Below are 19,249 nucleotides of genomic sequence, written 5' to 3'. Positions count from 1 at the left end.
CAAAGTATAATCAAGAAAATATATTTATTCATCGATTAATTAAATAGACGGTATACGTTATCACCAGCTTGATTTCCGGGGGTGCATAAATACAAAAATAATTAAGCTATCTACAAAAGCATTAAAAGACGTGAACCCTCACGTGGATTTTTAAAAAAACACATTTTCAGGCCCTACGTGATGTTCTACCCCTGCAGCCATTTTCTTTTAATTATCTAATACTGCTTTACGAGGATCAATTGGGGGCTGACAGCACTACAGCCAATGTCTTCCCATTTGGCGCTCCGGGAAGAAGATGCTCATTAAAACTGAACAAGTTAGGATGGAGGATGAGCGTGGTGGATGTGACCTATTGTCATGGCTCAAGGGGCAAGGAGGAACTAGGACGAGGTATGGTGGGCCAAGCCACCACATGGTCACTGGAGGAGCACAGCTATCCATGGTGAACAGGTGTGACAACAGTCTGCTCCACCTGCGGCACTTTCTCCCCTTCTCTAGAGTTCAGACTAGCCTCAGCGTCTACGGGGGGAGTCTCCAAGATCCTACTCCACGTAATGAGTCTCTTCTTATATCAGCCGCTCTTCCGGAGGAAGTTTTAAGGCAGCATTGGTTTCCACTCGAGATCCGGCCTGCTCCTCGCTGCTGGGCCGATACGTTCCCTCCGTCTGACGTTTCTCTTTCACCTTGACTACGAAGAACGCAATGATGCCGATTAAAATGATCCCGCCAACGACAGACGGGACAATTATTGCAGCCAGACGCTCAGATTCCTGGAAGGGTATATAAGAACTGTGGTTAATGTGGTTGGATAATCGTGATATAAGTCAGGTCTGGTGAAGGACACCGATAGAGGTCTACAGCTAGGACTGGGAATGTGTGGCATAATTCAGTACCAACTGGATGGAGTGGGAACAGCTGGAGGCCACCCTCATGTCTCAGCTAGCACGCAGATCCTACAAGGTTTAAAGACTAACACATGTTTCATATGTCCGTGGGTTTTGGTAACACATTAACATCAATTCCCTAATATATTCCTGTAAAACCTCCCAGAGGGATCAGCCCAGTAAGGGCCGCTTCACACGAGCGGATGCCGTGCGTGGCATCCGCTCCGTGAAAGAGTGCCAAGACCCGCTGCAGACTGCAGAGGCACGGAGCGGTAACATGACTGTTAATGCTCCGTGCCTCTCTGTGATCTCTTTACTACGAAATCACAGTGACAACTGTGATTTCGTAGTAAAGAGATCACAGAGAGGCACGGAGCATTAACAGTCATGTTACCGCTCCGTGCCTCTGCAGTCTGCAGCGGGTCTTGGCACTCTTTCACGGAGCGGATGCCACGCACGGCATCCGCTCGTGTGAAGCGGCCCTAATGGCTGCCCAGCAGACCCATAAATAGCAGTATAGCTCGCCTGCGTTTCCTCTTCTAATAAAGTTTAAAACCAACATCTGAAGAGACCAAAGACTGCTTCCTGCAAAAGACTTACCGTAAGTGTGCCCGGGGACGGTGTGGTGGTTGTGTCATTGGCGCCTAAAGAAGAAACAGAAAGAAAAATTGTATGTTACAAAGACACTGAAAACTCCTTCTCTAATAGTATGCACTTAAAGAGAACCCCCACATACAAGAATATAACTACTATAATACTGCCCCCTAGGTACAAGAATATAACTACTATAATACTGCCCCCTAGGTACAAGAATATAACTACTATAATACTGCTCCTATGTACAAGAATATAACTACTATAATACTGCTCCTATGTACAAGAATATAACTACTATAATACTGCTCCTATGTACAAGAATATAACTACTATATTACTGCTCCTATGTACAAGAATATAACTACTATATACTGCTCCTATGTACAAGAATATAACTACTATAATACTGCTCCTATATACAAGAATATAACTACTATAATACTGCTCCTATGTACAAGAATATAACTACTATAATACTGCTCTCCTATGTACAAGAATATAACTACTATAATACTGCTCTCCTATGTACAAGAATATAACTACTATAATACTGCTCTCCTATGTACAAGAATATAACTACTATAATACTGCTCTCCTATGTACAAGAATATAACTACTATAATACTGCTCTCCTATGTACAAGAATATAACTACTATAATACTGCCCCCTATGTACAAGAATATAACTACTATAATACTGCCTCCTATGTACAAGAATATAACTACTATAATACTGCCCCCTATGTACAAGAATATAACTATAATACTGCCCCCTATGTACAAGAATATAACTACTATAATACTGCCCCCTATGTACAAGAATATAACTACTATAATACTGCCCCCTATGTACAAGAATATAACTACTATAATACTGCCTCCTACGTACAAGAATATAACTACTATAATACTGCTCCTATGTACAAGAATATAACTACTATAATACTGCTCCTATGTACAAGAATATAACTACTATAATACTGCTTCTATGTACAGGAATATAACTACTATAATACTGCTCCTATGTACAAGAATATAACTACTATAATACTGCCCCCTATGTACAAGAATATAACTACTATAATACTGCCTCCTAGGTACAAGAATATAACTACTATAATACTGCCTCCTAGGTACAAGAATATAACTACTATAATACTGCCTCCTATGTACAAGAATATAACTACTATAATACTGCCCCCTATGTACAAGAATATAACTACTATAATACTGCCCCCTATGTACTATAATACTGCCTCCTACGTACAAGAATATAACTACTATAATACTGCTCCTATGTACAAGAATATAACTACTATAATACTGCTCCTATGTACAAGAATATAACTACTATAATACTGCCTCCTATGTACAAGACTATAACTACTATAATACTGCTCCTATGTACAAGAATATAACTACTATAATACTGCCTGCTATGTACAAGAATATAACTACTATAATACTGCTCCTATGTACATGAATATAACTACAATACTGTCTCCTATGTACAAGAATATAACTACTATAATACTGCCTCCTATGTACAAGAATATAACTACAATACTGTCTCCTATGTACAAGAATATAACTACTATAATACTGTCTCCTATGTACAAGAATATAACTACTATAATACTGCTCCTACGTACAGGAATATAACTACTATAATACTGCCTCCTACGTACATGACTAACCCGCTACAGCTGTTACTATGCTCAGCTATACAAAACTGCGTAGGAGAACATTACCCGCTTCCACGCCCAGACCCCGAGGCCACAGGAGGCAGACTTGGCACATGTAAATTGCAGGTGGCAGACATGTACGAGCGGAGGCCACCTACCCCCTGGAGGTAATGTTTGTGTAATAATAAGCAGATAAATCTGGCGACTTTTGCATTGCATAGTCAGCTGCAGGGTCCGGGGGGGCGCGTCGTCTTGAGAACACAGTGTTTTCTTCACTTACTCATTAACCTTGATATAACGTCGGTCTCAGACGAAGGTTAAACATTACTCGCCTCCTCAGGTGTGGAGGGATAGGGTTTCTTGAGCCTCTTACAAAAACAGTCATCTTGTGAAGAATGTGCGCTATGCAGGGAGACGAAGGGTTAATAATAATGGGCCGAATGCCCAGAACCATAAGAGATCCCAGGCTCAGTTCCCATAAATCACGTGGCCCCGGCTGGAAGTGGATCGCACCGCTGTCAGTCTATTCTGGCTTGTGCAAGGTGCTGCAGACATGTCGGCCTCCTGCCACGGGCAGTCAGTAATCCACGTGGTACACCGTGGTCTGAGCCGCCGATGGCCCCTGTAAACAGGCTGCCCCAGCTTAGGTTACATTCCAAAAAAAACAGACATATGTCATCCTGTGTGGACGTCCGCTTGCATCTTATTTTTTTTTGCTGCACCCTAACACTTGAATATAGGTCTCGGATGGAAACGGACCAGAATGGCACGCTGTAGACGTGCGAGCTAAACCACTGACTTTAATGGGTTTGTGTGCCGTCAGTTGCACGTGAATAGCAGGGATATGTAGATTACTGTCTGGGTTCTAGATATTCTGGATGTTGACGATTATCCTCAGCTTCTATTCTAGTGAATGGAAACAGAGCCGCGGTAGCCCGACACGGCCAGCACATAGTGGAAAGCACTGTCCGATTCCAGCACGGTCCAATCCTCAGAGCATCTGGTCGGTGGGGTGTCAAATCCCCACCGATCCGATACTGATAACCTATCCTGAAACCAGGCCATCATTATTGACAACCCATAGGACTACTTTGAATGTATTTTATTGTGATTTTATGTGATACAAAGTAGAAAGTATGTGGGAAGTAAAAAGAAAACGATACACGGTTTAAAAAAAATTAAAAATAAATGTAATAAACAAAAATCTAAAAACAGTGTCGTGCATTAGTATTTAGCCCCTAGTACTCTGATACCCCTATCAGTGCGACCAATTGTCTTCAGAAGTCATCTAATGAATAGAGTCCACCCGTGTGTAATGTATTCTCAGTATAACTACAGCTGTTCTGTGAAGGTTTGTTAGAGAACATTAGTGATCAAAACAGCATCATTAAAACCAAGGAACACGCCAGACAGGTCAGGGATAAAGTTGTGGAGAAGTGTAAAGCCGTGTTCGGTTATAAAAAATATCCCAAGCTCTGAACATGTCACTGAGCACGGTTCTATCCATAATCCGAAAATGGAAGGAGTATGGCACAACTGGAAACCTAAAAAGATATGGCTGTCTACCTAAACTGACAGCCCAGGCAAGGAGAGCACCAATTAGAGAAGCAGATAAGAGGTCCATGGTCACTGTGGAGGAGCTGCAGAGATCTACACCTCAGGTCGGAGAATCCGTCCACAGGACAGGTCGGAGAATCCGTCCACAGGACAACTATTAGTCCTGTACTTTACAAATATGGCGTTTATGGAAGAGTGGCCAAAAGAAGTCCCGTTTGCCACAAGCCACTCAGCCCAATTCCCCCGAGGACGCCAGTCTAGTTGGTGAAACATGTCAGGGGCAGCGTTTGAGCCATTTTAAAGCGGAAAATGCACAAAGGCAAAGAGTTCAGCAATCTAGTTTAATAGAACGTCGCTATAGCATAGGGATATAATGGCGGTGAGCTGCAAGTAGTGCGCAGTAACCGGCTCCCTACATCCCTCAGCTAGCGGAACTACACCGAGTTAGGGCTTATGCAACACGACCCTGCCGTTTTTTCGCGGCCCGCAAATTACAGATGCCGCCCTTTTTTACTTTCGCAATTTGCGGAACGAAACAGGAGGCCCATTATAGAAATGCCTATTCTTGTCCGGACAAGAATAGGACATGCCTCAATTTTTGTGGGGCCACGGAACAGAGCAATGGATGCGGACAGCACACAGAGTGCCCATTGAAATGAATAGTTCCGTATACGGAATCAAAATACGGCCTGTATACGGAAAGCAGAAAAAAACGTTTGTGTGCATGAGCACTTAAACAGTATTCCAAATAGATACAGACACAAAGCAACTATGTGACGATATTCTAAACACTTATTTAGGTTAGGCTTCGTTCACATCACCGTCCAGCCTTTCCGTTCTCCTGCTCCGTTATAGGAGCAGGAGAACGGAAAGGACGGATTCGGCACTTAACTGAGCCAAACGGAGCCTAAGGACCCCCATAGACTATAATGGGGTACTTTAGGTTTCCGCTCAGAAGAAGATTTTGGAGCGGAGACAAAAAGTAGTGCATGCAGGACTTTTGTCTCCGCTTCAAAATCTTCTTCTGAGCGGAGTCTATGAGGTCCTTAGGTGCCGTTCTGCTGAGGTATGTGCCGAATCAGTCCTTTCCGTAAGGCTGAACGGTGGTGTGAACGAAGCCTAACAGATATTTTACATCATGGATCGATGAAATGTTACATTTTAGAAGCAGGAATTTGTACATGAAACAAAAAGGCGTAACTGGTCTTATGGACCATCTGTAAATAATTAAACCCATGTAGGGGACACGGCAAACATGTGGAAGAAGGTGCCCTGGTCAGAGGAGACCAAAGTTAAACTTTTTGGCCTAAATGCAAAACGTTATGTGTGGAGGAAAACTAACCCTGCGCATCACCCTGAACACACGGTGGTGGCAGCATCATGCTGCGGGGAAGCTTTTCTTCAGCAGGGACAGGGAAGCTGGTCAGAGCTAATTACAGGGCAATCCTGAAGGAAAACCTGGTAGAGGCTGCAAAAGACTTGAGACTGGGGCAGAGGTTCACCTTCCAGTAGGACAACAACCCTAGACATCCAGCCAGAGCTACAATGGAAGGTTTAGATGTAAGCATATTCCTGTGTTAGACTGGCCCAGTCACAGTCTAGACCTAAATCCCATTGAGAATTTGGGACAAGACCTGAGAATTGCTGCTCACGGACGCTCTCCATCCAATCTGACTGAGCGCGAGCTATTGTACAAAGAAGAATGGACAAAAATGTCAGCCTCTAGATGTACAAAGCTGGAATTACAGTGAAAGGTGGTCCTACATCAGGGGGCTGAATATAAAAGGCACACCACACCTTCCAGATTTATATTTATCGAAAAATTTTGAAAACCATGCATCTTTGTCTTCTCACATACTTGTTGTTACTTTATGTTGAGAAGAGGGTCAAGCAGGGAAGGCAATGGAGCCCACCTGAATACTGCTCAAAAAATGCAACAAGAAAAACTATAAGGGGGCAGTACACTAAAGTAAAGCGCCGCTTTTAATTATATAGGAGATAAAAAAGGGCCCTACAGACAGACAAACAAGTAAGACGTACACACCCTCAGCCGGGTGTAAGGCAGAGATGCTGAAGGCTAAAATGACAACATTAATATTAATGGTGGGCTAGGCAAAGACTGAACGTAGAAGGTAAGAGGGGGGTTGTTAGTATGATATACCCACTAACCCTAGTGACTCCCTACTTGTCCTAGTCCACCCTAATAGTGTATCCAAGGGACGGGGTCCAAAAAGCCCTGCAAGGGGTGGCCCAGACTGGAGCTTTAACCCTGCACTGGAAGCCCTAGTAAGGCCCTAACCAGTGACAAAAAGACCATGGGCCAGATTTATCACGACTGACAGCTCACTCCACTTTCACATATGGCTAAAGTCAGTTTTAGTCAGTCCCTTCAAGACTGTGATAAATGTGGTTTGACGGTAGCAGTTTATCCGTCATTTTTATGAAAAAGTCGCATGTTCTATTAAAAAGTCTCATAAGATAAGCATGGTCCTCAATGTAGTGAAATTGCGACTTTTTTTAAATAGTCCCAATAGTAAATCTGTCTAGAGATTCATTTACATAAGAAAACACGCCCACTTTCGCTAATTTGTGCGCAGTTTTAGCGTTTGGGACTTTTTCACTCCATTATTCTGACCTGAGCTAATGATAAATCTGGCCCCATGTGTCCAATGGAAATAACACATTGATACAAGTTGTTAGAGCCATGTCCCAACCAAAACCAAAAAAGATTTAGATAGAGAATACTCAAGTGTCCCGACGCGTTTTCTCAATAAAGGCCCCAAGATTCTTCAGGGGACACGGGGCGTAATGATGATTACCCCAGCTGGCATATGGCCAACAGCTAGGGAATAACCTGTACGGTTGCTACAGTCAGCGTATGGCTGTGGACCCAAACACAAGCAGGACACAGGGTGATGGTGTCTGCAGGAGTAGATGGACCGGCCATGGTCTATCACAGAAAATCCCAATACAATACATTTAGGTTTCTGGGTGTAACTTGGAAAAATGTGGAAAAGTTCAAGGGGTCCAAGTACTTCAACAGAAAGAACCAGACGCGATAGGCTGAGATACGTTGGCTCAGCTGGCAATAGGACACGGCAGGTTTAGATACACCAGATCAGCGGGCAGTATGACGCCATAGGTTTAGGTTCCACAGTTCAGATGACAGGCTTAGATACACTAACTAGACAGACAATATTACACATTAGACGGTTAGATACACCAGCTCCGCAGGAGGTACCACACATGAACCCTGCCTGCAGTCAGTAGAAGAATGGCGATGCGCATTTTCCCTGGCGTCACCCATTACACTGGTTCCACCTAATATCTCCAGGAAAACACCAAAATAACAGCAGATGGCGAGGAAGACAAAGCAGATCCCCGGCCGGGATCATCTCCCCATCATCTAATTACTCCATTGCACAACCTGCTGCCATAAGTCATCGAGGCGTGGTGACACGAGGAGGCTCCCTGCTTCTCTCCTTCACCCAGGCACAAAACCGCTGCGCTGTCAGTGTATATGGAGGATCCGAGACACCGCGTCACTGGAGGGGGGGCTCAGAGACCTCCAGCAGTGAGGCAGACATCTCACAAGATGGCATCACAATCTTCTGACAGAGCTCCTCCTGCACAAGCCTGGATGTCTTCAGCATCCTCATCTCCTGGCCAGAGCGAAGAGATACATGGAGCAACCCGTCCTGCATTACACAGAGAACCCATTGATATGAACGGGAACTATGTAATACTGCATTTCACCTGTGGGGGCAGTGTAGGGAAACTGAACACTTTGCAAGGTCCCCCCAGATGGCACTTTCTGATCAGATTATGGTCAAGAGTCTCTTCTAACAATTAGGGATTGCCCAAATCAAAGAACCGCGGATCAAAAAATGTTTAACCAAACTCGCCACCACGCTTCATGACTCCATACTTCCTGTTCTTGAAGCTAACATTGGCGCCCTCAGGTCATGAGAAGGTTCAGAGCCTGGGAAGGAAGGCAGATGGTGACCAGTGACCGATCCACTTTATCTATGCTCCTCCAACTGCCCCATTCCACTGATGTTCCCCGATACATAGAGATCTCTGATGATCTGCACCGACCCAATACATCAAGTGCCTTGTATTCTGGGATAACCCAGCCTTGCACCCTCCTCCCGCTTTGACATCACCTTGAAAACGGTCCTGAGAGGCCACGTCCCTTCCCTGCCCGCCCCTCTGCCACACACCCGTCTCGTGACTGAACATCACTTGACCCCCAGACAGATGCAGATACAAGGACTTTACAAGAGGCAGCTGGAGGCTTGGCAGCCTGTCCCGGACCGAATGCCGACGGCTCCCGGCTTATGAATAATAAACTACCTGACACTTAGAGAGACATTTCCCCGATGTTCCCTCCATATCAGGAAGAGCAAGCATCGCTGATCACACCAGGAACGCGTCAGCGCGAGGGTCACATACTTATACACCGGAGTGACTCACAGCCTCGTGACACAACGGGATTTACAAGAGGCAGAAACCGTCTGGAGGTGGAATGAGAGTCACAGTGATGACGCGGATTTTCCGAATCCGAGAAATGGGAATAAAAATTCTAAAACCCCAAACTCAGGATCGGTCAATCTGATCGGAGGGGGTCCGACTCCCAGCACCTCCCCGATCGACTGTTTGAAGAGGCAGCCTACTCACAGCGCCATCCATTATAAAGTGGCTGTGCTTGGTACTGCAGTTCGTACCCATTCACTTGAGCTGCGCCTAGCACTGGCCTAGGAAGAGCCCTGTAGCAGCTGACCGGCGGGCATGACAGGAGTCGGATCCCCATCTGATCCTGGTGTATACGCGAGGGACCCCCATCATCCTCTAATGGCACATGGACCTCTCTCTTGGCTGTCTCCATAACACTTGCAGATAGGGCCGCACACATGCGCCGCCCCCGCCCTCCTGCGCAGCCTTCATTCTCAGGATCGGCGGTGGTCTCAGTAATGACCCTGCTATGGCGTATGTTAGTGCCACACAGACTGCGGACCTGAGCCCATTATATACTTATAAACCCCTCCTGTACTCACCCAGCGCCAGGCACAGGCAGGAGAGCGCGGCGAGAAGCAGCAGCGGGGACACATCCATCACTCCGTCCATGAGCTCCCAGGGGTGCAGATCCTAAAAAACAAAGGGGTGTCAGATATGGCAATGTGTAACAGAAGCCCTACAGGAAGAGTCAGCGGCTGGAGGACTACAGGTCCCAGGATATAACTGTGGGATGCACATGTACATACATGAGGCGCCGAATCTACAAAAATATATGGCTGATGGACTTACCTGCTACTCCAGAAACGCGCTGGTTTTCATAAGGTATCGGGGTGAACTGGGGGCGTAAGGATGCTCAGTGCCTGGAGAAACTACAAGTCCCAGGATACAGTGCCTCATAGGTGACAGGTGGGGGGGGAAACTACAACTCCCATAAGGCACTGGGAAGAGCCAGTCATGGGCAATTCTCCATAAGTCAAAGAAGTACAAGTCCCAGAATGCACCGGGCAGAGGCCAGCGGAGACTACAAGTTCCAGCACAACCCTGGGGCTAGCATTAGGAATGGCGGCACCTGTGTCCAGCGCTCGGAACGATCCCGGCAGTGAATGTGACAGCGCCGAGCACACGGCCACCCCGCATATACAGCTATCCGCACACTGCCACTGGACGACGCTCACCTGCCCGAAACTCGCCGGCTCCGCCCACAAGACTCCCCACGTGACCACGCCCTCACACCTGAGAGACACTTCCGGGAACACCCGAACCCACACAGCTCGTCATATCCGGAGTCACCTGTGCAACACGGAAAGCATTTCCGGGAGCACACCTGTACGGAACAGTCCATTCCGTGTACGGGAGCTCACCTGTGTACAGTGGAAAGCAGGTGTATGCGGGCAGCGTGTACCGTATATAAGGGCAGGTGACGGATGTGTACCGTATATAAGGGCAGGTGACGGATGTGTACCGTATATAAGGGCAGGTGACGGATGTGTACCGTATATAAGGGCAGGTGACGGATGTGTACCGTATATAAGGGCGGGTGACGGATGTGTATTGTATATAAGGGCAGGTGACAGATGTGTATTGTATATAAGGGCAGGTGAAGGATGTGTACCGTATATAAGGGCAGGTGATGGACACCATGAACTGTATATAAGGGCAGGTGACGGATGTGTACCGTATATAAGGGCAGGTGACGGATGTGTACTGTATATAAGGACAGGTGACGGATGTGTACCGTATATAACGGCAGGTGAAGGATGTGTACCGTATATAAGGGCAGGTGACGGACGCCGGGCACCGTATATAAGGGCAGGTGACGGACGCAGTGCACCGCATATAAGGGCAGGTGACGGATGTGTACCGTATATAAGGGCAGGTGACGGACGCCGTGCACCGTATATAAGGGCAGGTGACGGACGCCGTGCACCGTATATAAGGGCAGGTGACGGACGCCGTGCACCGTATATAAGGGCAGGTGACGGACGCCGTGCACCGTATATAAGGGCAGGTGACGGACGCAGTGCACCGTATATAAGGGCAGGTGACGGACGCAGTGCACCGTATATAAGGGCAGGTGACGGACGCAGTGCACCGTATATAAGGGCAGGTGACGGACGCAGTGCACCGTATATAAGGGCAGGTGACGGACGCAGTGCACCGTATATAAGGGCAGGTGACGGACGCCGCGCACCGTATATAAGGGCAGATGACAGACGCCGGGCACCGTATATAAGGGCAGGTGACAGACGCCGTGCACCGTATATAAGGGCAGGTGACGGACGCCGTGCACCGTATATAAGGGCAGGTGACGGACGCAGTGCACCGTATATAAGGGCAGGTGACGGACGCAGTGCACCGTATATAAGGGCAGGTGACGGACGCCGTGCACCGTATATAAGGGCAGGTGACGGACGCCGTGCACCCGTATATAAGGGCAGGTGACGGACGCCGTGCACCGTATATAAGGGCAGGTGACGGACGCCGGGCACCGTATATAAGGGCAGGTGACGGACGCAGTGCACCGTATATAAGGGCAGGTGACGGACGTAGTGCACCGTATATAAGGCAGGTGACGGACGCCGTGCACCGTATATAAGGGCAGGTGACGGACGCCGTGCACCGTATATAAGGGCAGGTGACGGATGTAGGTGCACCGTATATAATGGCAGGTGACGGACGCCGAGCACCGTATATAAGGGCAGGTGACGGACGCCGTGCACCGTATATAAGGGCAGGTGACGGACGCCGCGCACCGTATATAAGGGCAGGTGACGGACGCCGGGCACCGTATATAAGGGCAGGTGGCGGACGCCGTGCACCGTATATAAGGGCAGGTGACGGACGCAGTGCACCGTATATAAGGGCAGGTGACGGGCGCAGTGCACCGTATATAAGGGCAGGTGACGGACGCGTGACGCCGTGCACCGTATATAAGGGCAGGTGACGGACGCCGTGCACCGTATATAAGGGCAGGTGACGGACGCCGTGCACCGTATATAAGGGCAGGTGACGGACGCCGTGCACCGTATATAAGGGCAGGTGACGGACGCCGTGCACCGTATATAAGGGCAGGTGACGGACGCAGTGCACCGTATATAAGGGCAGGTGACGGACGCCGTGCACCGTATATAAGGGCAGGTGACGGACGCCGGGCACCGTATATAAGGGCAGGTGACGGACGCAGTGCACCGTATATAAGGGCAGGTGACGGACGTAGTGCACCGTATATAAGGGCAGGTGACGGACGTAGTGCACCGTATATAAGGGCAGGTGACGGGCGCAGTGCACCGTATATAAGGGCAAGTGTCGGACGCCGTGCACCGTATATAAGGGCAGGTGACGGACGCAGTGCACCGTATATAAGGGCAGGTGACGGACGCCGGGCACCGTATATAAGGGCAGGTGACGGACGTAGTGCACCGTATATAAGGGCAGGTGACGGACGCCGTGCACCGTATATAAGGGCAGGTGACGGACGCCGTGCACCGTATATAAGGGCAGGTGACGGACGCCGTGCACCGTATATAAGGGCAGGTGACGGACGCCGTGCACCGTATATAAGGGCAGGTGACGGACGCAGTGCACCGTATATAAGGGCAGGTGACGGACGTAGTGCACCGTATATAAGGGCAGGTGACGGGCGCAGTGCACCGTATATAAGGGCAGGTGACGGACGCCGTGCACCGTATATAAGGGCAGGTGACAGACGCCGGGACCGTATATAAGGGCAGGTGACGGGCGCAGTGCACCGTATATAAGGGCAGGTGACAGACGCCGTGCACCGTATATAAGGGCAGGTGACGGACGCCGTGCACCGTATATAAGGGCAGGTGACGGACGCCGTGCACCGTATATAAGGGCAGGTGACGGACGCCGTGCACCGTATATAAGGGCAGGTGACGGACGCAGTGCACCGTATATAAGGGCAGGTGACGGACGCAGTGCACCGTATATAAGGGCAGGTGACGGACGTAGTGCACCGTATATAAGGGCAGGTGACGGACGCCGTGCACCGTATATAAGGGCAGGTGACGGACGCAGTGCACCGTATGTAAGGGCAGGTGACGGACGTAGTGCACCGTATATAAGGGCAGGTGACGGACGCCGTGCACCGTATATAAGGGCAGGTGACGGACGCAGTGCACCGTATATAAGGGCAGGTGACGGACGTAGTGCACCGTATATAAGGGCAGGTGACGGGCGCCGTGCACCGTATATAAGGGCAGGTGACGGACGCAGTGCACCGTATATAAGGGCAGGTGACGGACGCAGTGCACCGTATATAAGGGCAGGTGACGGACGCAGTGCACCGTATATAAGGGCAGGTGACGGGCGCCGTGCACCGTATATAAGGGCAGGTGACGGACGCCGTGCACCGTATATAAGGGCAGGTGACGGACGCCGTGCACCGTATATAAGGGCAGGTGACGGACGCCGTGCACCGTATATAAGGGCAGGTGACGGACGCAGTGCACCGTATTTAAGGGCAGGTGACGGACGTAGTGCACCGTATATAAGGGCAGGTGACGGACGCCGTGCACCGTATATAAGGGCAGGTGACGGACGCAGTGCACCGTATATAAGGGCAGGTGACGGACGTAGTGCACCGTATATAAGGGCAGGTGACGGGCGCCGTGCACCGTATATAAGGGCAGGTGACGGACGCCGTGCACCGTATATAAGGGCAGGTGACGGACGCAGTGCACCGTATATAAGGGCAGGTGACGGACGTAGTGCACCGTATATAAGGGCAGGTGACGGGCGCAGTGCACCGTATATAAGGGCAGGTTATATATAGCAGTGCAGCACTGACAGCAGGATGACACATTTACATAGCCACGCCTCCACCCAATCAGAGCTCACTAGGAAGTGTGTGCAGGGTAAATCTTGCGGTGACAGATGGCTCGGTGTAGCAGAGCGGTGCGGTAGGGCAGTGGAGTTGTAGCACCGCCAGATCCTGCTGTTCATTCACAAAGCACAGTGCCACATGGAAATCTGCTGTCACTACACAGCACCTGACACACCCCAGTCCTGGACACTGACGAGGATGAAGATCATTGGGAGCCAGTGCAACCCCCTTTGATTTCCGTTTAGACCATTTTTTCAGTAGTGGTTCCGTTCCGTTTTTCTGTATGGCATATACAGTATACAGTAATTACATAGAAAAAATTGGGCTGGGCATAACATTTTCAATAGATGGTTCCGCAAAAATGGAACAGATACGGAGTACATTCCGTATGTGTTCCGTTTTTTTTGCGGACCCATTGACTTGAATGGAGTCACAGAACGTGATTATCAGGCAATAATGTGACATGTTCTATCTTTGAACAGAAATACGGAAACGGAATTCATACGGAGTACAGTCAGTTTTTTTTATGGAACCATTGAAATTAATGGTTCAATATACGGAATGCAAAAAACGTTAGTGTGAATGAGCCCTAATAAAAAGCTCTCCCGGATGTCCCGCATACCTTTCCCCATTCCTGAGCCCCCTCCACTCCTGGGCACTGCCACACCCAGCGGCATGATGCCAAGTGGGGTCTACATCTGTGTATACAGAAGGGGCTGGCCCGGGGTCTGTGTATACAGAAGGGGCTGGCCCGGGGTCTGTGTATACAGAAGGGGCTGGCCCGGGGTCTGTGTATACAGAAGGGGCTGGCCCGGGGTCTGTGTATACAGAAGGGGCTGGCCCGGGGTCTGCGTATACAGAAGGGGCTGGCCCGGGGTCTGCGTATACAGATGGGGCTGGCCCGGGGTCTGCGTATACAGAAGGGGCTGGCCCGGGGTCTGTGTATACAGAAGGGGCTGGCCCGGGGTCTGTATACAGAAGGGGCTGGCCCGGGGTCTGCGTATACAGAAGGGGCTGGCCCGGGGTCTGTGTATACAGAAGAGGCTGGCCCGGGGTCTGTGTATACAGAAGAGGCTGGCCCGGGGTCTGTGTATACAGAAGAGGCTGGCCCGGGGTGTGTATATACAGAAGGGGCTGGTCCGGGGTCTGTTTATACAGAAGGGGTCTGGGGGTCCATACAAATTTTGACAGGCTGCTTTAGTTGGTCTGGGCTCTATTAGTCTGGGGTTGTTATACAGGGGGACTACTTTGGGGTCTTTATATACAGGGGATTTATTCTGGGTTGTGTATGCTGGAGGGTGCTGGTCTTCTGGTCTGTAAATACTGGGGGGTCAAAAAATTTTTTACAGGGTCTTTGGGGGGCTCTTTTGGAGTCTGGTCTGGGTTCTTTATTAATTTAGAATGTCTGGTCTGGGGAGTATATAAAGGGCTGGTCTCTATACGGCAGGAGGGTCTGGATGTACGCTAGAGATGCTGAAGTAAAGCGATCCACCACTGTATTCCACGTCACAGGAGTGTGGGCCAGGTGAATATAAGGGGGCATTATACTGTGTGGGGGCACATAAGGGGGCATTATACTGTACGAGGTGCAGATAAGGGGGAATTATACTGTGTGGGGGCACATAAGGGGGCATTATACTGTGAGGAGGGCACATAAGGGGGCATTATACTGTGTGGAGGGCACATAAGGGGGCATTATACTGTGTGGGGGCACATAAGGGGGCATTATACTGTGTGGGGGCATATACGGGGGCATTATACTGTGTGGGGGCATATACGGAGGCATTATACTGTGTGGGGGCACATAAGGGGGCATTATACTGTGAAAATGGCACATAAGGGGGCATTATACTGTGAGGAGGGCACATAAGGGGGCATTGTACTGTGTGGAGGGCACATAAGGGGCATTAAACTGGTTAGGGCACATAAGGGGGCATTATACTGGTTGGGGCACATAAGGGAGCATTATACTGTGAGGAAGGCACATAAGGGGGCATTATACTGTGATGAGGGCACATAAGAGGGCATTATACTGGTTTGGGCACATAAGGGGGCATTATACTGGTTGGGGCACATAAGGGAGCATTATACTGTGAGGAAGGCACATAAGGGGGCATTATACTGTGATGAGGGCACATAAGAGGGCATTATACTGGTTTGGGCACATAAGGGGGCATTATACTGTGTGGGGGCACATAAGGGGGCATTATACTGAGGATGGCACATAAGGGGGCATTATACTGTGAAAAGGGCACATAAGGGGGCATTATACTGTGAGGAGGGCACATAAGGGGGCATTATACTGTGTGGAGGGCACATAAGGGGGCATTATACTGGTTTGGGCACATAAGGGGGCATTATACTGTGTGGGGGCACATAAGGGGGCATTAAACTGGTTAGGGCACACAAGGGGGCATTATACTGTGTGGGGGCACATAAGGGGGCATTATACTGTGTGGGGGCACATAAGGGGGCATTATACTGTGTGGGGGCACATAAGGGGGCATTATACTGTGAGGAGGGCACATAAGGGGGCATTATACTGTGTGGAGGGCACATAAGGGGGCATTAAACTGGTTAGGGCACATAAGGGGGCATTATACTGGTTGGGGCACATAAGGGGGCATTATACTGTGTGGGGGCACATAAGGGGGCATTATACTGTGTGGGGGCATATACGGAGGCATTATACTGTGTGGGGGCACATAAGGGGGCATTATACTGTGAAAATGGCACATAAGGGGGCATTATACTGTGAGGAGGGCACATAAGGGGGCATTGTACTGTATGGAGGGCACATAAGGGGCATTAAACTGGTTAGGGCACATAAGGGGGCATTATACTGGTTGGGGCACATAAGGGAGCATTATACTGTGATATGAGGGCACATAAGAGGGCATTATACTGGTTTGGGCACATAAGGGGGCATTATACTGTGTGGGGGCACATAAGGGGGCATTATACTGAGGATGGCACATAAGGGGGCATTATACTGTGAAAAGGGCACATAAGGGGGCATTATACTGTGAGGAGGGCACATAAGGGGGCATTATACTGTGTGGAGGGCACATAAGGGGGCATTATACTGGTTTGGGCACATAAGGGGGCATTATACTGTGTGGGGGCACATAAGGGGGCATTAAACTGGTTAGGGCACACAAGGGGGCATTATACTGTGTGGGGGCACATAAGGGGGCATTATACTGTGTGGGGGCACATAAGGGGGCATTATACTGTGTGGGGGCACATAAGGGGGCATTATACTGAGGGTGGCACATACGGGGGCATTATATTGTGAATAGGGCACATAAGGGGGCATTATACTGTGAAGAGGGCACATAAGGGGGCATTATACTGTGAGGAGGGCACATAAGGGGGCATTATACTGGTTAGGGCACATAAGGGGGCATTAAACTGTGTGGGGGCACATAAGGGGACATTATACTGTGTGGGGGCATATATACGGAGGCATACTGTGTGGGGGCACATAAGGGGGCATTAAACTGGTTAGGGCACATAAGGGGACATTATACTGAGGGTGGCACATAAGGGGGCATTATATTGTGAATAGGGCACATAAGGGGGCATTATCCTGTGAAGAGGGCACATAAGGGGGCATTATACTGTGAGGAGGGCACATAAGGGGGCATTATACTGTGTTGAGGGCACATAAGGGGGCATTAAACTGGTTAGGGCACATAAGGGGGCATTATACTGTGTGGGGGCACATAAGGGGGTATTATACTGTGTGGGGGCACATAAGGGGGCATTATGCTGTGTGGGGGCATATACGGAGGTATTATGCTGTGTGGGGGCACATAAGGGGGCATTATACTGTGTGGGAGCACATAAGGGGGCATTGTACTGTGTGGGGGCACTTAAGGGGGCATTATACTGAGGATGGCACATAAGGGGGCATTATACTGTGAATAGGGCACATAAGGGGGCATTATACTGTGAGGAGGGCACATAAGGGGGCATTATACTGTGTGGAGGGCACATAAGGGGGCATTAAACTGATTAGGGCACATAAAGGGGCATTATACTGGTTGGGGCACATAAGGGAGCATTATACTGTGAGGAGGGCACATAAGGGGGCATTATACTGTGATGAGGGCACATAAGAGGGCATTCTACTGGTTTGGGCACATAAGGGGGCATTATACTGTGTGGGGGCATTATACTGTGTGGAGGGCACATAAGAGGGCATTATACTTTGTGGATGGCACATAAGGGGGCATTATACTGTGAATAGGGCACATAAGGGGGCATTATACTGTGTGGAGGGCACATAAGGGGGCATTAAACTGGTTAGGGCACATAAGGGGGCATTATACTGGTTGGGGCACATAAGGGGGCATTATACTGTGTGGGGGCACATAAGGGGGCATTATACTGTGTGGGGGCATATACGGAGGCATTATACTGTGTGGGGCACATAAGGGGGCATTATACTGTAAAAATGGCACATAAGGGGGCATTATACTGTGAGGAGGGCACATAAGGGGGCATTGTACTGTGTGGAGGGCACATAAGGGGCATTAAACTGGTTAGGGCACATAAGGGGGCATTATACTGGTTGGGGCACATAAGGGAGCATTATACTGTGAGGAAGGCACATAAGGGGGCATTATACTGTGATGAGGGCACATAAGAGGGCATTATACTGGTTTGGGCACATAAGGGGGCAATATACTGTGTGGGGGCACATAAGGGGGCATTATACTGAGGATGGCACATAAGGGGGCATTATACTGTGAAAAGGGCACATAAGGGGGCATTATACTGTGAGGAGGGCACATAAGGGGGCATTATACTGTGTGGAGGGCACATAAGGGGGCATTAAACTGGTTAGGGCACATAGGGGGGCATTATACTGTGTGGGGGCACATAAGGGGGCATTATACTGTGTGGGGGCACATAAGGGGGCATTATACTGTGTGGGGGCACATAAGGGGGCATTATACTGTGTGGGGGCACATAAGGAGCATTATACTGTGTGGGGGCACATAAGGGGGCATTATACTGTGATGAGGGCACATAAGAGGGCATTATACTGGTTTGGGCACATAAGGGGGCATTATACTGTGTGGGGGCACATAAGGGGGCATTATACTGTGTGGGGGCATATACGGAGGCATTATACTGTGTGGGGGCAC

The 19,249-nt window shown here is 49.3% G+C and overlaps 1 protein-coding gene across 1 annotated transcript; it reads right to left on the bottom strand.

Moving 5' to 3' along the window:
- Window positions 1-5: 5 nt before the first annotated feature.
- Window positions 6-10,472, bottom strand: CRB3 (crumbs cell polarity complex component 3). The gene is made up of 4 exons (XM_044278748.1): window positions 10,417-10,472; window positions 9,781-9,871; window positions 1,485-1,528; window positions 6-770 (listed from the first exon to the last, which is right to left on the bottom strand). The coding sequence occupies exons 2-4, from the start codon at window positions 9,848-9,850 to the stop codon at window positions 567-569; spliced, it is 318 nt and encodes a 105-aa protein (XP_044134683.1). The 5' UTR covers window positions 9,851-9,871; window positions 10,417-10,472; the 3' UTR covers window positions 6-566.
- Between the last annotated feature and the right edge of the window lie 8,777 nt (window positions 10,473-19,249).

Source organism: Bufo gargarizans, chromosome 2 (genome assembly GCF_014858855.1).
Source record: "Bufo gargarizans isolate SCDJY-AF-19 chromosome 2, ASM1485885v1, whole genome shotgun sequence".
NCBI classification, from domain to species: Eukaryota; Metazoa; Chordata; class Amphibia; order Anura; family Bufonidae; genus Bufo; species Bufo gargarizans.
This window is presented reverse-complemented; position numbering and strand designations above follow the sequence as displayed.

Bases quoted from the DNA above. Each gene is read 5' to 3' on its own strand.
- CRB3 (XM_044278748.1), bottom strand. From the start codon at position 9,850: ATGGACGGAGTGATGGATGTGTCCCCGCTGCTGCTTCTCGCCGCGCTC. The intron at 1,529-9,780 runs GTGAGTACAGGA...TTTCTTCTTTAG, and splicing joins CTGCCTGTGCCTGGCGCTGG to GCGCCAATGACACAACCACC. The intron at 771-1,484 runs GTAAGTCTTTTG...ATACCCTTCCAG, and splicing joins CGTCCCCGGGCACACTTACG to GAATCTGAGCGTCTGGCTGC.